Here is a 20,316-nt window from a genome sequence, read left to right as displayed (position 1 = left end):
CAATTTGCCTTTTTTATCTGTTTTTTTTTGTGTTGTTCCAATACACATAAAGGAAATAAACAGGTGTATAACAAAATATGTGTAAGTGCAATAATTTTCTGGGATAAATACTTGCTCTAATGGTATTTCCTGAGAAAGTCGCACTGTAACCCCCTCACTGCCAATGTAAGCTGCGCTGCAGGTGGAGCATGAAGTCCCAGTAATGTATTATGGTGCCCCTAGTGGTCAGAAATTAGTATGTTTAGTACTATGAGGCTCACCCCACAATATATCTCCTTGTGATAAAATAAGTGTTACGTGCGGAATCTTCTCACTTCGCGAATTCTTCTTTCAGAGTTACTTTATCAACAATATTATCTCGGACACCCTGCTAGCCTCCAAACTGATGGAAAGCTTCGCCATGTCAGTCAGAAGGTCAATGGAGGAAGCGGTAAAACAAAAGAAGCAGTAGAAGAAGCAGCAGCAGCTGAGGGAGGTCTACCAACTACAGACCCCGAAATAATGTGATCTATAAAGGAAGAAATACATGTTTTCTGAAGAAATGACTGTAACTTTCATTATCCAGAATAGAATTACTGCAGAACCAAAACCATAGGCCAGCATTCCTGTTAGTGTAAGAGCAACTTGTAGGTGCCCATTCACACTGCCGCCATTAACAGAAAAAACTAACAATCAGGACTATGGACACCCTGCAGTAAGTAAATACCGTAAGTAGCAGTAATACATAAAAATAATATAGGGGGACTTAGTTAACACTACTTTGATCACATCGCGATAAGGTGTACCTAATCGGGATATAACTTCTGTAATACTGCCCCCTCTATGTATAAGAATACACCGCCTTCCAAATTATGCAAATGCAATTTGTCTCTGATTTTCCTAATTGGTGGATGCAAATGAGTCACAATAATATTCAAAACATCAACCTTTAGAGGATAAATCTCATTTTGTTAGACAAACCTAACAGGATTTTTTTTTCCAAACTAAAAAACACTCAAAATGCAGCAAATGATTCTGTACACCAGAGTTTCCAAACATTTTATAGGTTGTAAAGAGCTGAAAATGGTCATTTGTGCAATTTGCTGCTACACACACGCCCGGACTGACTGGCGTGAGCGTGGTTAGTGATCCCACTGGACCATGAACCGAGGAGTGCATGGAGGGGCGTGACTAAGTATCAACTCGGTCCGACCAAGGTCGCACGGCGGCTCTGTCGACTCCGTGAACCAGGGAGGAACCGAGCAGAGAGACCAGGTGCTACTCCAGGTCAGACTCCGGTCACAGCTGTTGACCCACACTGGGGAAGGCAGGAACAGACAGGTTAGGCTTGCATACTGACAGGTGGGTACTGGCAAGCACGGCTGGTATGCAGACAGGTGGGTACTGGCAGGCACGGCTGGTATGCAGACAGGTGGGTACTGACAGGCACGGCTGGTATGCAGACAGGTGGGTACTGGCAGGCACGGCTGGTATGCAGACATGTGTGTACTGGCAGGCACGGCTGGTATGCAGACAGGTGGGTACTGGCAGGTAGGAACGCAGGCAGGATAGGGACCAGTACAGACTGGGATACAGGAACAGAGCCGCAGGTGCGGCAGACAAGCAGAACAGAGCAAAAACCCGCAGGTGCGGTAGACAAGCAGAGCAGAGCAGAGCAAAACCCGCAGGTGCGGTAGACAAGCAGAGCAGAGCAAAACCCGCAGGTGCGATAGACAAGCAGAGCAGAGCAAAACCCGCAGGTGCGGTAGACAAGCAGAGCAGAGCAAAACCCGCAGGTGCGGTAGACAAGCAGAGCAGAGCAAAACCTGCAGGTGCGGTAGACAAGCAGAGCAGAGCAAAACCCGCAGGTGCGGTAGACGAGCAGAGCAAAACAGCAGGTGCGGTAGACAAGCAGAGCAGATACACACAAGGTACTTGCAATGAAGTAGCGAGTGGACACTAAACTCACAAACAGAAGTACAGAGACAACGAGTTGGAGTTAGGTGCAGGTTCAGACACTGCAGGAAAAGGGAAGATACGAACATAGAGACAAACAAGTAACGGGCTAGGACACTGTTCAGACAGGAACTGAACCAGGAACAAGATACAGGAACGTTCCTGGGAACTCAGCCCCCAGGGTGGCGGAAACAGACTAGAAGTCACAGATACAGATAGCGGGCCTGAGTATACAGCCCCCAGGGTGGTGGAACAGACTCGAAGTCACAGATACAGGTAACAGGCCTGGGTACTCATCCCCCAGGGTGGCGGAAACAGACAAGATACAGGACAGGACCTGGCAACTCAGTTGCACAGAACACACTGAAAGAAAGTGTTGCTCAGGCACCTCCTATGGGGTGGAGGGGGTTTAAGCAACCAGTAACTCACAGCAATAGACTGGGGAGGCATTAGGACTGCGCACACTGTAACTGTAAGAATCAGGCAGTAACCGCGCCGCCGCCCTAAGCAATCAGACAAGAGACATGCACACAGCAGGTACTGGAGCAAAGTGTGCAGCCAGGACTGATAGGTAAGATGGCGGTCTTGCATGGTGGGAGGTGGTGAGCCATGCCAGCACGCCGCCAGAGATGTTACATTGCTGTATTACGAGGCCACATTTACTGAAATCAAAAGCTTTTTCAATTAAAAACATCTTAACAGGCTAAATTATATGTAACATAGGAGCAAGGGGCATATGTGGCGCCCTGCTCCACACAGGTGCCACAGAACCCAGTAGGGTGCATGGATGGACTTCTCCACAAGAGGCCCTCACACATTCACACACCTCCTCCCTACCACCTCACACCACCAGAGGGAGCCCGTTAGGGTTATATATAGGGAGGGTGGAGCCAGGCAGCTCAGTTTGAGTCAGAGAGTGTGCTGGCACTTAGACCAGTGAAGTCACAGCACGCTGGCTGCTGTGCTTAGGTGAGCCAAGGCCTACAGCACGTTTTGTGTTCTGAGGGCCCTGAGTGTGGCCGACGGCAAGGAGGAGAGGAGAGAGGAGTTAAGGGGGCAGAGGAGCGTACCAGGCTCACCCCGAAATATACACCGGACACCGGGTCCGCACCTACTGGGTCCCTTTATACCCAGTAGGGACCACCGGACACCTGGAGGACTACAAGTCCCAGGTCGACCAATGCTGACTACAATACCAGGTCTAGGAGTCACGGAGGCCCCAGCGTCCAGGGAGAGTGATCTCCAAGAGGAGGACCTATCACCAGGTCAGCAGGTGCAAGAGAGAGAGACAGTAATTAAGCCAGGCCTAGCTCCAGGCAGGTCAGAAGCTTAGCAAGTGGAAGCAACGGATCAGGAGGCCCTATACCCGCTCACTGGGGATAGTCCAGAAGTGCACCCTGCCTACCGAGTACCCTGGACCATACCTGCATCTACACCAGTAAAGGTACCGAAGCGAACCCCCGTGTGAGTGTCCGTCATTTCTTCCTGAATCGTCCTGGCCGTCTCTCACCTGCACCACCATCCATTACCTCACGCTGCCCTGAGGCCTGCTCCACCTGTGGGGAGCCGTTCCATCATAAGCTGCCCTAACATCTGCCTCAGAGGACCTGCTCCGCAGCGGCGGCTGCCTTTAGCAGCATTCCAAAGGTGGCGTCACGAACACTTTACAAATCCCCTATAAATAATTCCCCTTTTTGTTGACCGCCCTGGGCCACAGACCGGGCCAGCCACCGTGATATCCCCCATCAGCATCCATAGGCCCGGACGCTAAGTACCCCACGGCTCTGGGGGCAAGTCACATACATAGAAATTATGGGGCCCCATATCAGAAGTCCCCCCTCCCGCCCAAAACCTTAATATTCAGCGGGGTCGCCGAAGAGCATATCGCACAACTTTACAGCCTTTTTTACAAAGTCATTTTCTTCCTATTGAAGCCCCTAGATTGTCTTTTCATTGCATTGCCCCCATAAAGTATGATGCCAACTATAGTGTCCTCCCGAAACACAGCATGATACCCACACAATGAATAATTCCACAGTACCCTCCACAAACAGGGTATGATGACCCGACTATACCCCCCCTCCCTGGCAATGTGTGGGGACCCTAACACAGTATGATGTCCCAACTGTGATTGCCACACAGCCCTCCATACAGTATAATGGGCCTCCTTACAGTATAATGTCCCCCACACCCCTCCGCTCACCATAGTATGATGGCCCCAATACAACCATCCACACTGTAAAATGGCCCCCCACTAGCCCTCAAAAAAGTTTAATGGCCCCCCACCCAGCCATCCATATAGTATAATGGCCCCCATCCAGCCCTCCAAACAGCATACTGACCCCCATATATCCCTTCAAATAGTATAATGACCCCACATAGCATAATGGACTCCACAAAGCCCTCCAAACAGCCCTGTATGATTGCTTTCATACAGTATAATGGCCCCCACATAACCCTCCAAACAGTATAATAATCCTTACATAGCCCTCCAAACAGTATAATGGCCCACATAGCCCTCCAAACAGTATGATGGCCCCAGACATAGCCTTGCAAACAGTATACAGTAATGGAGCCTCCACATTGTCCTGCAAACAGTATAATAGCTCCTACATATACCTGCAAATAGTATAATAGCCTCCACATGAACCTGCAAACAATATACTGGCCCCCACATAGACCTTCCAGCAGTATAACAGCCCCCATATAGTCCGGGAAACAGTTTAACAGCCCCACATAGCCCTCAATACAGTATAATGGCCCCCACATAGCCCTCAAAATAGTATAATGGCCACCACATAGCCCTCAATGTCACGCAAGGTGTGGGAAAGACTTAATGCAACACAAAGGGAAGAGGGAAAGGAAGTCCAGACTCTAGGGAAAGGGGGAAGTGGAGACCTGCTAGGCTGATAGAATATCACCCTGTCTCCCCTAACGTCCCTATATTGGTTCTTCACCAATCGCCGCACGTGTACCTGCCCTGTCTTTCCCTGGCATTTGATCCTGGCTAGGGAAGGAAGGGGATGAGCACTAGTCGATCCCCACTGAACACTTAAGACAACAAGGGAGGACAAACAAAGGAAAATGGCTTAGCTTTAGACAACTCCAGACAAATGCGCACATGTCCTCTAGCTCCAGAGAGGAAGAAGTACTGCTCTTGCTAAAGCCTTCACAGGCAGTAAATGAATATCGCTGGCACCTCCCTCTGATACACAGCAGGTATTTATACACCCAGGCCAGGTTGTTAATTAGCCAGAAGTAGGTAGCCGCTGTGTCCTAGAGACAGCCTCTACGAAGGTGCCTGCAATGCCAAACGTAGAGCTCTCCTGCAACCAACTGCAGGGCGACTATCTGTCACTTCTGACACACCCGTGACATCCACATACAGTGGTGGCCAAAAGTATTGGCACCCCTGCAATTCTGTCAGATAATACTCAGTTTCTTCCTGAAAATGATTGCAATCACAAATTCTTTGGTCTTATTATCTTCATTTAATTTGCTTGCAAGGAAAAAACACAAAAGAGAATGAAGCAAAAATCAAATCATTGATCATTTCACACCAAACTCCAAAAATGGGCCGGACAAAAGTATTGGCACCCTCAGCCTAATACTTGGTTGCACAACCTTTAGCCAAAATAACTGCGAACAACCGCTTCCGGTAACCATCAATGAGTTTCTTACAATGCTCTGCTGGAATTGTAAACCATTCTTCTTTGGCAAACTGCTCCAGGTCCCTGATATTTGAAGGGTGCCTTCTCCAAACTGCCATTTTGAGATCTCTCCACCGGTGTTCTATGGGATTCAGGTCTGGACTCATTGCTGGCCACCTTAGAAGTCTCCAGTGCTTTCTCTCAAACCATTTTATAGTGCTTTTGGAAGTGTGTTTTGGGTCATTGTCCTGCTGGAAGACCCATGACCTCTGAGGGAGACCCAGCTTTCTCACACTGGGCCCTACATTATGCTGCAAAATTTGTTGGTAGTCTTCAGACTTCATAATGTCATGCACACGGTCAAGCAGTCCAGTGCAAGAGGCAGCAAAGCAACCCCAAAACATCAGGGAACCTCCGCCATGTTTGACTGTAGGGACCGTGTTCTTTTCTTTGAATGCCTGTTTTTTTTTCCTGTACACTCTATGTTGATGCTTTTTCCCAAAAAGCTCTACTTTTGTCCCATCTGACCAGAGAACATTCTTCCAAAACGTTTTAGGCTTTCTCAGGTAAGTTTTGGCAAACTCCAGCCTGGCTTTTTTATGTCTCGGGGTAAGAAGTGGGGTCTTCCTGGGTATCCTACCATACAGTCCCTTTTCATTCAGACGCCGACGGATAGTACGGGTTGACACTGTTGTACCCTCGGACTGCAGGGCAGCTTGAACTTGTTTGGATGTTAGTCGAGGTTCTTTATCCACCATCCGTACAATCTTGCGTTGAAATCTCTCGTCAATTTTTATTTTCCGTCCACATCTAGGGAGGTTAGCCACAGTGCCATGGGCTTTACACTTCTTGATGACACTGCGCACGGAAGACACAGGAACATTCAGGTCTTTGGAGATGGACTTGTAGCCTTGAGATTGCTCATGCTTCCTCACAATTTGGTTTCTCAAGTCCTCAGACAGTTCTTTGGTCTTCTTTCTTTTCTCCATGCTCAATGTGGTCACACAAGGACACAGGACAGAGGTTGAGTCAACTTTAATCCATGTTATCTGGCTGCAAGTGTGATTTAGTTATTGCCAACACCTGTTAGGTGCCCCAGGTAAGTTACAGGTGCTGTTAATTACACCAATTAGAGAAGCATCACATGATTTTTCAAAGGGTGCCAATACTTTTGTCCACCCCCTTTTTTAGGTTTGGTGTGGAATTATATCCAATTTGGCTTTAGGACAATTCTTTTTGAGTTTTTTCATTGAAGACAAATTAAATGAAGATAATAAGACCAAAGAATTTGTGATTACAATCATTTTCAGGAAGAAACTGAGTATTATCTGACAGAATTGCAGGGGTGCCAATACTTTTGGCCACCACTGTAATATAATGACCCTACATAACTTTTTCAAGTTCCCATATAGCCCCCCGTACAGTATCATGAGCACCACATAGTCCTAAATACAGTATAATATGCCCCATATAGTCCTCCATACAGTATAATAGGCCCCATAGAGTCGTACATACAGTATTATAGGCACCACATAGTCCTCCTGTGAAGACCCGTGGTCTTCCCTGGGCGTAATAGTACTCAGACAACACAGGGTGAGGGTAAAACAGTGTGGAAATACTTTATTGAACCATAAAGTGGACAATAAACACACAGAACAGTCCCAGCAAATACCCAAGATGGTGCAACATTACACAGTCCACACCCTTCCGCTGGACCGCCTGGGACTGAACAGCTGCGACTTTGGGACTTCCAGGGCCGACTACCTCCACCAGCTAGTACAACAGACAGGGCGGGGGCCCATTGAAGCAAAGGCGGCCCAGCGATCCTTGCTAGACTTTGTCAGGAGGACTTGCGGCCTAGAGGGATAACCTAGGGCCTATGTTAGAAGACGTGCTAATACAGTGTTTTTTTCTAGTACTTGTATCATCCCCTTTGTCAGAAGTTATAAAAACGTACAAGCAGAGACTGCTAAAGTAGCTAGATTGAACCTGAGGATTCTTTGTACATTTTTTATTGTATATTTCGTGTTGTAATTATCCTGTTTAGCATTAATTGCTGTTGCTATAGTTACCACAATGCACGCCATATCAGGGAAATAAATAGTTTCATGCGTTGCATTCGGTGACCTGCTTACATTTGGCGTAGTCGGCAGGATTCAGCACAGAAATGGCGGATCAGTCAGTAACCAAGCCCGCCATAGGGCACATTTCCCTGGGGGCTATGCTGACCAACCTCCTGAAGTTTACGGGAAGCAACCTACTGTTGTGTGACTGGGTGGAGCGATTGAGGAGCATGTTGTATCCTATGACCCCTTCGAAAGCGAAATTGGCCCTAATGAACCTGGACGGAGAGGAACAACAGACGGTCATGTTCAGACTAGGGACTGCAACACCAGAGATAAAGTAATCAGAATCTTAGAGAATATGCACGATGACACCACAGACCAAGGCAATTTATGTATGCATTTATTCCGTCATGTCCAGGGGGAGGGCGAGATTGTAGCCCAGTACGTAAATGACTCGCCCCCTGGGCCGTGGGGTACCCGGAACCGGGCTTCTATGCGATGCTGGGGGTAGTAGTGGCAACCCAATCCCGTGGCTCAGGGTGGTCAGACCAAATGGTGGCAGTCTATTTATCAGTGTTTTGAATGTCCGACTACGCCACCCGTGGATTGTGGTCAGGGATGACCGCCGCTGCGAGGCAGACCACTGAGGCTGATGTTGGTGTGCAGGACAGGGGTAGGATAACTCCCCACGGGAAGAGTGTAGCCTCAGGGCAGTGTAGGTGAATGCTGGGGGTGGTAGTGCAGGCCGCAGTAATAAGAGTTCAGAGTCCGCTTCAAATGGTCCAGGGTCTTTATTGCAGATGTTATTACTGACCCAACAGTAGTACCGGTTAGGAGTGGACCTGGGTATCTGAGAGCATTCAGGCGAGCCCCACTGGTCAGGGTGAGTGTGAAGGCCTACCATTCTCTCTCTGCCCTTGCTGACTATCCCCCTTTTCGTGGTGTAATAGCCCACGTCCCTGAGCTTGCCGTGTACTTCTCGCCTGTATGGCTTGCGACTCGGGCCTTGTGTACCTTTTGCTTTCTCCTCGCTGTACCGGTCCCTCTTTGTGGCGTAGCCTCCAGGCTTCTTAGGCCAAGGGACCTGAAATCCCTCGCGGGTTGGTTCTCTGCTGCTGGGCTTACAACCCTGACAGCCTCGGACCCCAATGTCCGGTAGTGTAGTTCTCTCAGCCAGGACCGGCTCTCGTCGCCTCTGTCCCTGGCTCACAGCTTCTCCTCTGCTTCACGGACTCCTTGGCTACAGCTGAACTGTCCCTCCTTCTCTGGGACTAGTCTCAGTCCTGAGCTAGGTCGTCCAGTTCTCTCTAACCCTGCCCTCAGTTCCAGCTTTTATAGGGGCAGCCAGCTCCCCCTACTGGCCTGGGACAGGAGGTGCTGTATGCTAATTGTCCCTGACCAGGGAACCTCCCTCCTGCTCTCAGACACAGCCTTTAATATTTGTGGCATCCAGGCCTGGGGTGACACAAACACCCTGCAGGAAGTGACGGCCCACATCACCAAGAAGACCCAAGACGGATAGAGAGGGCCGGGAACATTAGATGAAGTGCTACGGTATCAAGTGCTTGCTGGACTGAGAGACCCCTATCTAAGCTAGGCCCTAAAAGAACACATACACTTCAATCCCAGCATAAGCTTCCTGGAAGTTGGGGCAGAGGCCTGAGTCCTGGAACGAGAAGCCCCTGTCCTGACAGGCATTGTGCGGAGTTATGAAGTGGTCACCTCTGAGACAACAAATAAGGAGAATGACTGGGCCTGAGAGCTATGCCAAGAGATCCAGAACATTAGGGGCAAATTGCGTAGCATCAAGGGGATCCCCACTAACGTCACTACTAGTGATTAGCGAGCATGCTCGTTACTTGAGATTTACAAGCATGCTCGGGCTAACACCAAGTATCTTCACTCCCGTGTGCATGATTTGTGACTGTTTAACAGCCTTAATACATGTGAGGAATGCCAAAGAAACAGGCATTCCTCACATGTATTAAAGCTGTCAAACAGTCGCAACTCATGCACACGGGAGTAATTCAAACATAACACCGAGCACGCTGAAGATACTTGGTGTTCGCCCGAGCATGCTTGTCGAAAAAAGGATAACAGAACATACTCGCTCATCACTAGTCACTACGCCTGATTCTACGGTCCAATATGGTCGGAGCAAGAACACAACTTCTCTCGTATCCCATCGCTTCACACCCGTCGCCCATCAGAAGAACGTGTAGTGGAATGTTGGACCTGCGGCGGAAGGGGACACATCTCACGGGACTGTTCAAACCGGGAAAGAAGGAGGTGGGGGCATCTGTTAAACTAGCGCGCTGCCCGGTCCAGCACACACCGTGGGCTCCCACGGCCCAGAGAGAGAGAGGATGAAGGCCCCTAGAATATTGTTTCCGAGAGACTCATTACCTGGGCTGAGTTTAATGGACAACATATTCACTGCCTGATGGACAAGGGGTACCAGGTGACCACTATGCCTGAAGAGTACTTCTGAATTCATTTCCCCGAAGTTGCCCACTCCAGGAAAGAACTAATCATTCAGCTAGTGGCTGCCAACCAGCTGCGTATCCCGGTGGCCGGAGTGGTGTGCATGTCGGTATGAGTGTGCGGGAAGGAACTAGGCAGAAAAGGGATCGTATTGGTAAAAGGCCCCGAAGGAGGGGGACCCATCTTGACCCTGAGGATGAAAGTCTTGAAAGCTGTAGGCCAATTCTTGGCTGATGAGCCCCAAAGCAACAATTGGACCTGAAAAAAATCGCTATCACGCCAGTAAGAGAGTGTTCCAACAGCTCATGCAGGTCAGCCAAATCCAAAAACTACCAGCCGCCTCCCATCGCCTCAGCAAGGTGCCAGAGTCTAAGGTGACCTTACCATCAGGACAGACTGTACCTACCATGCCAGTGCTGCCACTAGAAGGAGTAGATGTCCAGATTAAACCCGCAAAAGGGGCCGAAAAAATCCCGAAACCGCTGGTTGTACGCACCCTAACTACCATGTGTCAATGCCCGTGCACTGCAAACATTTGAGTGGTACAAGTATACAGCTGATTCCCCGAAAGGAAGCAGCTTAAGTATATATGATACCAGAAGATCTCACAAGGGCCGATGCCATAATGTTAACACACGTGAAGGAGGACCCGTGGACTTTGTGTCCCTCAATGCCCAGGAATAAAAAAACGAGGACCCGGCCAATCGCCACCTCCCAGAAAAAATGGTAACGAACCTCACTGAGTTCTCCCTGAGACAAGTGGGGCAAGTAGAGCAGTTGTTACAGTGGTATCAAGCAGTGTTTGCTCGGAATGAACACTGCTTCAGGTGCACCACAAGATCCTCACAGGAATTACAGTCCCCATCCGAGAGAGGTATTGGCAAGTCTCGCCTCAATTGTACCAGGAGGTCAAGGAACTGCTGTCACATATGCTGCAAAATGGAGTGATACGGGAGAGCCAAAGCCACTGGGCAGCACCTTTTGTACTAGTTCGAAAGAAGGATGGGACATTGAGGTTCTGTGCTGCACCGTGAGGGACTCTTTCTCTTTACCCAGGATCGAAGAATCCCTGTCCACCTTTGGGAAGGCCAAGTATTCCCCGTCTCTCGATCTGGCCATTGGTTACTGGTATGTTCCAGTGGCTGCGGAGGATCGGCCAAAGACTGCCTTCGTCCTCCCCATAGGGCTAGTTGAGTTTAACCAGATGCCATTCGGATTGCCAAATGCACCAGGAAAGTTCCAATGCTTGATGGAAGGATGTCATAGGGACATGAATTTTGAAGCGACGCTCATACAGTATATCTTGATGATATCATAATTTACTCACCTACCTTCAAAGACCATCTTATTCAGCTGGAACAGGTGTTGGAGCGGCTTCAAAGACGTGGGCTAAAGTTCCAACCTCAGAAGTGCCACTTGTTCCAGCGGGAGATTGAATACCTAGGGCCTATTGTTTCCAGCACCAGAGTCTATCCCACCATGTAGAAAGTGGCCTCAGTGCAGAAGTGGCCTACCCCAATGACACTAAGAGAGATGAGGGCGTTCCTGGGACAGGCTGGGTATTACCGGAAATCTATAAAGAACTTTGTCAGAAATGCAGCACCACTCAACAAGTTACTAAGGGGCATGGCAGGGGGAGCCAAGCGACAGCAAATCCAGTGGGGCCCCATGCAAGAAGAAGCTTTCCAGACCTTGAAGATGGCATTGACAGGTGCCCCCATCCTAGCCTACGCTGACTTCTCCCAACCCTTCATGCTGTATAACGACTGAAGCCTATATGGACTGAGGGCCATGCTGCCTCAGGTACAAGAGGGAACTGAAAGAGTGATCACGTATGCCAGCTGGTTGCTGAAAGAGACCGAGAAGAACCTGGACAACTGCAGCTCATTTAAGTTGGAGTTGCTGGCACTGGTCTGGGCCATGACCAAAAAAATTGCAGAATACCTGTCCTGGTCGGAAAAACAAATGCACACTCAACAATACCCTGGCCCACCTGGAAAATGCAAACCTGGGTGCACTGGAGCAAAGATAGGTAGCGTGACTGTCCAAATGCAGGTACAAGATTGATAACTGGTCCAAATCCAAGAAAGCATACAGATGTACTGTCCCGGGTCAATCAAGCGGGTCCAAAGAAAGATACAGACAAAGAACTCGAAAACTATGAAATCCCAAATTTCAAACAGTTTGCAGTGGCCGTAGTAGTCAGCAAAGAATTCAGACCCACCCAAATTCTGGGCCGCCCCAGAGACGAGTGGGTGCACCTGCAGCAGTCAGATCCCAAGTTAGCAGGGCTGAGGAAATGCAAGGACTGCTCTACCTGCAAACACCCTGCAGATCCTGGGCCAATGGGAGAGGCTCTTCATGAGAAATGGGTTGTTATATTGGAAAATCCAGTTATCTCGAGAATTTGGCATCACCTGGCAAGTGGTGATTCCGGAAGGATTGGTGGTAAGTAGGGATGAGCAAGCATGCTCGGATATCAAGTTATCAGAGCATGCTCGGGTTCCGATAGAGGTGCCGACGTGCTTGAGTTAAATGCTCGTATACCCACGGTCCCATGTATCGTGACAGAGAATGCCCAATACACTGACATTCTCTGTACATTTATTGGCTGTGTATCGGGCATTCTCCGCCACGATACATGCGGCCTTGGGTACACGAGCATTTGACTTAATGACGCAGTTCCTCTTAGTGCCAAGTGAAGGAATGGGCAGGACGTGTATGAAGTAAGACGCTGAGGCCGAGGTGACAGGCCTCTGCAGAAGGCATGAGGCAGTGGGCTGTGGCGCACCTGTAAGCAGAACCCAGGCGGCACCAAGCAAGTTTCGGAATCCAGACCCCACCGGTTAAGTTCCGAAAACCTGACATGCGCCAGTCAAGACCTGGAGTCCAGATCCATCAAGAGCCGAGGCCCAGCCCTCATCTCACCGGGCACAAGAGACATCCGCCATGGTTAAGCACTAAAGATACGGGAGAAGACTCCGCTTGTAGGTGTACGCCCACGGTGATGAAAGGGTGGCGCGAGTGAGCTGAACTGTTGCTTCCAGAATCAATGTAGGGCACAGGGGTTGGTCTGGACTAGTACAACGGACAGAGCGAGGGCCTATTGAATCGAAGGAGGCCTAGCGAGCCTTGTTAGACTTTGTCAGAAGGACTAGCGGGAAGGACCGGAGACCCCCACTTGGGTCTGTGTTAGAAGAAGCGATGATACAGTGACTTTCTCTAGTACCGGTATCAATTCCTTTGGCAGAAGTTATAACAACGTATAACCAGAGACTGCAATAGTAGCTAAAGTGAACCTGAGGATTCTTTGTACATTTGTTATCATATATTTCATGCTGTAATTATCCTGTTTAGCATTAATTGCTATAGTTACCACAATTCACACCATATCAGGGAAATAAATAGTTTCAGTGGTTACTTCCGCCTTGTGCTTTGTCTGTGCGTTGCATTCGGTTATCTGCTTACACATACTGTACATTGAGTGTAACTCCACCCTGGTCGCCGGCACTTGCTCCACCACCTGTCAAGGACAATATATGTGCTGCTGACTTAGATCTCCTGCTATTAGCTGGAGGTGGGACTGTGGAAGTTTACGTGCCGGTATAACCAGGTGAGGTCAACAGAGCAACTACACGAGAGAAGAGATGGAGTGTCTTCTGTCTCAAGGGCTCAACCTGCTGGGACAGCTGGCACTGTGCTACCTGGTCATCAAACAGTTATGGATCGTCCTAAAAGGATTCAGAGTCCATTTCCTCTCCAGGGTGTGGAGGACAGACCTAAAAAAGTATGGAGGCTGGGCAGGTAAGTGGCATCTGGCACGGGCACTCTACTTCTATATTTGCCATGAGATTATGTGGGACACATGGTGGAGGGAGGGCTTCACTGCAGCAGAATAATATAGAAATCCTGATAAAAACCTGCTGCGGGCCGCAAGAAGGCTGCAACCCTAAACCACTGGGCATGGAGGATGGACCTGAAAAAGTATGGAGGCCGGGGCAAGTAAGTGTTTGTGGGGGTATTCTGAAGAGGCGTATCCAACACATACGTTGGCCCCTTCCACTTTGCCGGGCTAGTAATGTGGGGAACAGTCCTAGTGGTGGGGCGGATATTACAGCGGCAAAGAGATAGAAATAGAGAATGAAAACCTGCTGCAGGCTCCAAGGAAACTGCAAACCCAAAGCATCACTTCTAGGGTGTGACCCATCCAGCTCATGCGTGGGTGGGATACTTGACCCGTGTCGAGGCTTTACTGCAGGGCAATACCTAGTAATCTGTGATTAAAAACCTGCTGCATGCTTCAAAAAAAGACAACCCCAAAATTCATATGGCCTCTAGGGTGTGGGGAGCCGACGTCTGGAAAAGACATATCCAACACATGCATGAGACCTCTTTTTCACTTTTTGCAATAGTATTAGGGTGGTTATGTGGGACGCGGCCCTTGTGGCGTGGAGGCTTCACTGCAGCAGAATGCATAGAGATCCTGGATGAAAACCTGCTGCAGACTGCAAGAAAACGGCAACCTCAAAGCTCATAACGTCTCTAAGGTTGGAGAATGATCCTTGGAACCTTTGGAGTAGCTGTGCGACTATTATAAAGAGGAATATCCAGTACATGCATGGGCCCTCTACTCCCCCTTTCCCCTATGATTATGGGGTATATGTGACCCTTGTGATGGGGAGGAATTACTACAGTAAAGCAGATAGTAATCCTGGATAAAAACCTGCTGCATTCTGCAAGAAAACCCTCAACATTCATATTGTGGAGGACGGACCTGAAATAGTTTGGGGTCTGGGCAGGTAGGTGGCCCTGGGGCTATTCTGAAGGTACACATCCAACAGACCTTAAAAAGTACAGAGTAGATCTATAGACATGTCGAGTACAGACCCCTGTTGTGTGATTACATAGAAATCCTGGATATAAACCTGCTGCAGACTGCAAGAGAACTCCGACCTAAAGTCAAACATGTGAGAAATGGCAGCCACATTCCTTGTAGTTTAAATTTTTTAACTAATATAGTAAAGGGTGTGAATATTTATGCATTCAGTTATTTTCTCTTGTGTAGATTTGTTTTCACCTGGACATCCATGAGTAGTCATCTACCGTCTATCTGTTGTGACACGTTATGTCATAAAAATACAAAGGGTGTGAATATTTTCATGGGCTCTGTGTAGAGTTCTGTAAAGTTTCATCATCTCGCTCTGGATCCGCCCGATTCTTCGTGATTCTTTGATTGATTCTTCCTCATGCACTGTTATCAGCTGTCGTCTCCACACCCTACAGCCCAGATTGAGACCTCTTCTGAAGGGTAAAGTCTGCAGTAAAGTAATAATTAGCCAACGTGGTAAAATTTACTGCTGCAGCCAAATCCGGAGCGGCCGACCTGTGCCACGATTAGAGAGTCCTCAGAGGTCATTGACATTACTGACATCAGGTTCAACATCGCCTGGATGAGGGGATACCTGGGGGTCGCAACCTGCTTTCTAGGCTCATAGCCATGGGGGCCCCCCCCCCCCGTTAGATGGGTTTTGTTGTGGAGCTTTACGGCAGCAATTCAGACTCCATATTGTGACATTGACAAGAGTTCACAAAGTTCTCACACATTACAAAAGAAAAAATATATACATAATAGGAGGGAGCACAAACATTTGCACGTGCCACTATTGTAAATGTTAAACTATACTTATTTCTGTATATTTTTATATGTAGGACTGTTTACCAGATGCGATTCTTCAAAAGGACATATCATGAAATCTTATAGAAAAATGTAGCGCTTTATTCTTGGAATGTCCATTAAAAAGAATAATTGCAGCAGTTACATAAAATAGGTGAAATAGTTACAAAGTGATTGTCCATAATTAGCTTATTAGTTGAGATTCACCCATCTTTTCCTGGGATCCTGAATGGTAGGCTGCGTCTGTCTGTGTCCAGCACGCGTGTCAGGGCCTACACATCATCTGCTTCCTCCACACGTAGATCCTACGTCTGGTGTCGTGTGAAGTCCTAGAGAGCCCCTCCCTATGTCTTACAGGGGTTATATAGGCCCCTCATAGCATCTGTTCTTCATATATGGCATTAATTTACACTGAGCTAAGAATAGCACTTTGTGATGTCAGCTAAAAACCTAGCACGAGGCTTCTGCAATGTATGGGTACAGTATTCAGAATTAATAAATAAAATGAATATCCATAATTAATATTTAACAGTAACTCCTTGTTTTCCAAGCCATGGTTGCACATAAACAGTTTCATCATCAAATTAAGATGCTAGGTTCCCAAACTTTACAAGAACAAAAATATCCCGCAAGGGTGCACAGACCACTTTGTGAGGAAGTTTGATATTTGGTTGACCATCCATGGTCTACGCCGTCACAGGCATTATTGTGGGCAATTAATCGGGGTTGTACATTTTAGACAATTTTCTGCTGCCATCAGAGGACAAATTCAGGGCCAAATTTTTAGAGCTGTGAAACCACTGACCTCCAACCTCATATTTTTACACTGTATTATTTTCTGATTTTTTTTTCAGTGGTAACAGGAGCAACAGATGGAATTGGGAAGGCCTACGCTGAGGAGGTCAGTGGACACCAGTCAGCCTGTCTACTTGTCACTTCTGTGTCCTCATACCTCTGTGTCTTCTCCATAGTTGGCCAAAAGGGGTTTCGATGTCGTCCTCATCAGCAGGACTCTAGAGAAGCTGAAAAATGTTGCGAAAGGGATCGGTAAGAGATGATTCTTGCCTGGAAACTGAAGGATAATGTTTGATGGGATGAATGAAGTTGTGAGAAATGGACAGCTTTAGTCTCATTCATCTAAAGTTTCTGCCATGATCTATGCAAATTGCCTCTTTAGAGAGGAAAAGGACTAAAACTCTATAGCGCCACCCGTTGGAAGCGGCGATCCTAAAAGTCACTATCGACCCTTTTAACGAGTCTTTCATTATGACTTAGAAATATAAGCCAAATCAGAAACTCAGTTTGCACACACGGTGTTTCGGGGTACTTCCCCTCGTCAGTGCAAAGTATGAGATCTGATTGGCTGGGTGAGAGGCTCTGGACTGAGCTCTAAGGGATAACGTTTCTCCCTGTGGAGAGTGACATATCGTCTCTGGCATGCCAGTGTAAGGAGACATATTCGCAATGCTCCTCTGCCATGATCTAGAAATTTAGTTTGTCTTGTCCATATTTAAACCAGGTCAAGGAGGTCTCCTGGTAGAAGGGAGGTTCAGGAAAGACTCCTGGATGTTGTCAGTATCTGGAGTCCCACCTAACTCTATGCAAGTCTATTTATCTTGCCAGTATCTAGAAAGGGTCATAGAATTCACCAGATACAAACTAAAAGAAAACTGAATTTGGTTCCTTATTTCTGCTACCAATCTACAGAGTCTACATTCACCATGTCTTTATCTGGATCTAGTCCTCTTCTTCTCTGAAGAGACAATTTGAGTTTATCTTGGAGTGTATCGTATCAGCATCTACATGTTCATATAGTTTGAAAGACTCTATATCTGGAGTCCATTATGCCAGTATGCAGCGTCCTCCAGCATTATGTCTCTACTTTCAGATCTTATCTTAATTAAAAATAATCAGGATTAAGGAGGTCTCCAGATGACAGCAGGATGACATCTCTAGGTGTAGAGAGGTTTCAGGAGGGCTCATTCATCTTACCATCATCTACTGTACTTATCTTGTCTATGTCTACATACGATCAATGAGGTCTCTAGATATAGAGGAGTTGAGGGAGAGCTCCTGCTTTTTGGACAGTTTCTAAAGTCTTTCTTCAACATCTCGTTCTGGAGGTCTTGTGTATCATGTCCATATCTAGAAAAGGTTAAAGAGTTCACCAGGTATGGACAAGTTGAAAGAAAATTGTATTTTAGGGTCCTTATTTTTGCTAAAAGTTTCTAAAGTCTTCATTCACCCCATCTTAAGTTGGAGAATATATTATCAGTATTTAGACAGGATCAAGAAGGTCTCTGGAGATGAGTAAAGACTATATGTACTGTATGCAATATCCACAATTCTTCATCCTTTATTTATCTGAAGACATAGACAAGGTCAAAAAAGGTCTCCAAATTAAAGGTGGAAAAGGTCTCAAGATAAGGCTTGACGAAGGACTCATTAATACTGGCATCTTCCAGATTTCCTCTTCATCCTGTCTCTATCTGAAGGAATATAGTTGAGCTAAGTAGGCTTCCAAAGGTTAACAAAGGGAATGAGCTCTCCTCTCCAGATACAGATGGGAAAAAGTCTCCAGATCTACAGCAGACGAAGAAAAACTAATTCATCTTTCCAGTTTATAGAGTTCTTCTTCACCCTGTCTCTACCTGGAGATCTTGCTTATCTTGTCCATATCTTGAAAAATCGGAGGTCTCTAAATACTAATCTCAGATACATAATAACATAAATACGATTTCAAGATTCAGACAGGTAGAAGGACAATTCTGGAATCTACATTCATTATGGAGTCCCTTTTTAGTCTCTCAATTAACCTGTCACTACCAAGACCTTCATCTTGACTTCATCTCAAGACTTCATACTTATCCAAGTCCCGAGAGGATAAATGTAGGTCTCCTGAGACTGGTGGAAGAGGAACCCTAGATATTGGCAGCATTAATAAGGACTTCCTAATCTGGGAATCTTCTTGATCATGTGTAGATACTGTGAACAAGAAGGACAACCCTCCTTGCTGCCAATTTTTAGAGTTCTCAACTTGATCAATACTTACAGAAGATGAAGAAGGTCTCCAGATACAAATGAATTGTTTGTATATAATAGTATCAAAATTTAGAACTTTTTTCCCCCAGTCTTTATCTAGAGATCTCCTTAATCCTATCAGTATAAGATCAATGAGGTCTCCAGATAATAGGATGAAGTCTCCAGATGCCTGCAAGATAAAGTATCTAGAAATAGTCAGGATAGATGAGATCTTTAAATAAAAGTAAAGTGCGTAAAGTCTCCAAACAGAGAAACTCTCTAGACACTGTATTATGTAGTGTGATACATGAAGTTTCTAGATACAGGATGAATAATAAGATCTACATTTAGGCTATGACAATGAGGTTGGATTGGCATGGAGTCAATAAGATCTCCTGATTATGGAGGTGCTTGGGGGAATATATCATCTTGAACTTAAGATAACCTTTACACTTAAAAAATAATGTTTAACCTTTTACAGAGGAACAAACCAAAAGGAAAACCAAAGTAATCCAGCTGGACTTCACAGGTGGACCTGAAATTTATCCCAAGGTTGAGAAAGAGTTGAAGGATCTGGACATTGGCATCCTTGGTAATACCAATCTCCAATGTCCTATTTGGACCTTGTTTGGCCTGTGTTCATTACACTTTGTATTTTGTATTTTGGCCAGAAACTGAAATTGTGGGGTGGAGCCAAGACTTGGACCACCTCATGAGTCTTCTCCATTGGAATGAATGGCTGATCAGTGGTATTGGAAAACAATAAAATGTAGCTGTAACCAATGTCGTCATTGGATTTTTACAAAATTGTAGCATGTAAACCCAACCTAGAGATATATTAGAAGGTGTTATCTGTGCAAGGCTGGGTTGTTAAGTATCAAACCCCAAGTCTGCTGTAGCTACAATCCTTGGAGGCCAAGCTAAGTTTTAGAAGCCCCCTTACTTCTAGATATTTCAGTGCTCTCCTTTCATTTCTTCATCTGTGATGTCTCCATCTTTGGCTTCTCTCTTCTTCTTCTGTTGAATTCTAGTTTTATTTCAAGTCAAGGTATGAATGTTTCGCTCTTCTGTTGCAGTCAATAACGTTGGGATGAGCTACAGTCCGGAGGCCACCACGTTTCTTGATGTGCCTGACCTCAGCCAGGTGGGTGTGATGTTGGATAGATCTCATTCCTTCCTACACAAAATGAACTGCATGCTCCCCCAGTCTCAGGACATCCGTGTATCTGTGGCAGAACAATCCACAATTTATAATCTAATAAATTGTTCTTTGTATATTTTTTTTTCCAAAAGACAGTAACTGCCATAATGAACTGCAACATGATGTCCGCTGTACAAGTAAGTAACAATGGATATCGTGAGGATACAGATAGGAGGAACTATGAGTCTTTGCAGTTGAAAGTATCTCAGGTTAATGCCATCATTCTTACTTTCTAGATGACCGCAATTGTGCTACCAAAAATGGTGCAGAGGTTGGTGTCTGGGT

At 46.8% G+C, this 20,316-nt stretch overlaps 2 protein-coding genes across 5 annotated transcripts in view; both read left to right on the top strand.

Moving 5' to 3' along the window:
• The window catches only part of LOC141167125 (very-long-chain 3-oxoacyl-CoA reductase-B-like), a 117,404-nt gene extending 116,541 nt beyond the window's left edge, over positions 1-863 (top strand). For all 3 annotated transcript variants that reach the window (XM_073654493.1, XM_073654494.1, XM_073654492.1), the window contains one exon: positions 335-863. In XM_073654493.1, coding sequence (XP_073510594.1) covers positions 335-451 — 117 coding nt within the window. In that variant the 3' untranslated portion in view covers positions 452-863. The remainder of the gene's footprint in view (positions 1-334) is intronic.
• A 12,677-nt stretch (positions 864-13,540) lies between these two features.
• The window catches only part of LOC141167123 (very-long-chain 3-oxoacyl-CoA reductase-B-like), a 90,645-nt gene continuing 83,869 nt past the window's right edge, over positions 13,541-20,316 (top strand). Inside the window, exons 1-7 of one of the 2 annotated variants that reach the window (XM_073654490.1) lie at positions 13,541-13,939; positions 16,664-16,710; positions 16,781-16,856; positions 19,312-19,422; positions 19,907-19,974; positions 20,124-20,168; positions 20,268-20,302. In XM_073654490.1, the coding sequence (XP_073510591.1) occupies positions 13,783-13,939; positions 16,664-16,710; positions 16,781-16,856; positions 19,312-19,422; positions 19,907-19,974; positions 20,124-20,168; positions 20,268-20,302 (539 nt within the window). In that variant the 5' untranslated portion in view covers positions 13,541-13,782. Of the gene's footprint in view, positions 13,940-13,975; positions 14,138-16,663; positions 16,711-16,780; positions 16,857-19,311; positions 19,423-19,906; positions 19,975-20,123; positions 20,169-20,267; positions 20,303-20,316 lie in introns of those variants that run through there. The other variant, XM_073654491.1, reaches the window with a different exon arrangement.

This window comes from Phyllobates terribilis, unplaced genomic scaffold (genome assembly GCF_046119375.1).
Source record: "Phyllobates terribilis strain yellow unplaced genomic scaffold, ASM4611937v1 Scaffold_11__3_contigs__length_659146591, whole genome shotgun sequence".
Lineage (NCBI taxonomy): Eukaryota > Metazoa > Chordata > Amphibia > Anura > Dendrobatidae > Phyllobates > Phyllobates terribilis.
This window is presented reverse-complemented; position numbering and strand designations above follow the sequence as displayed.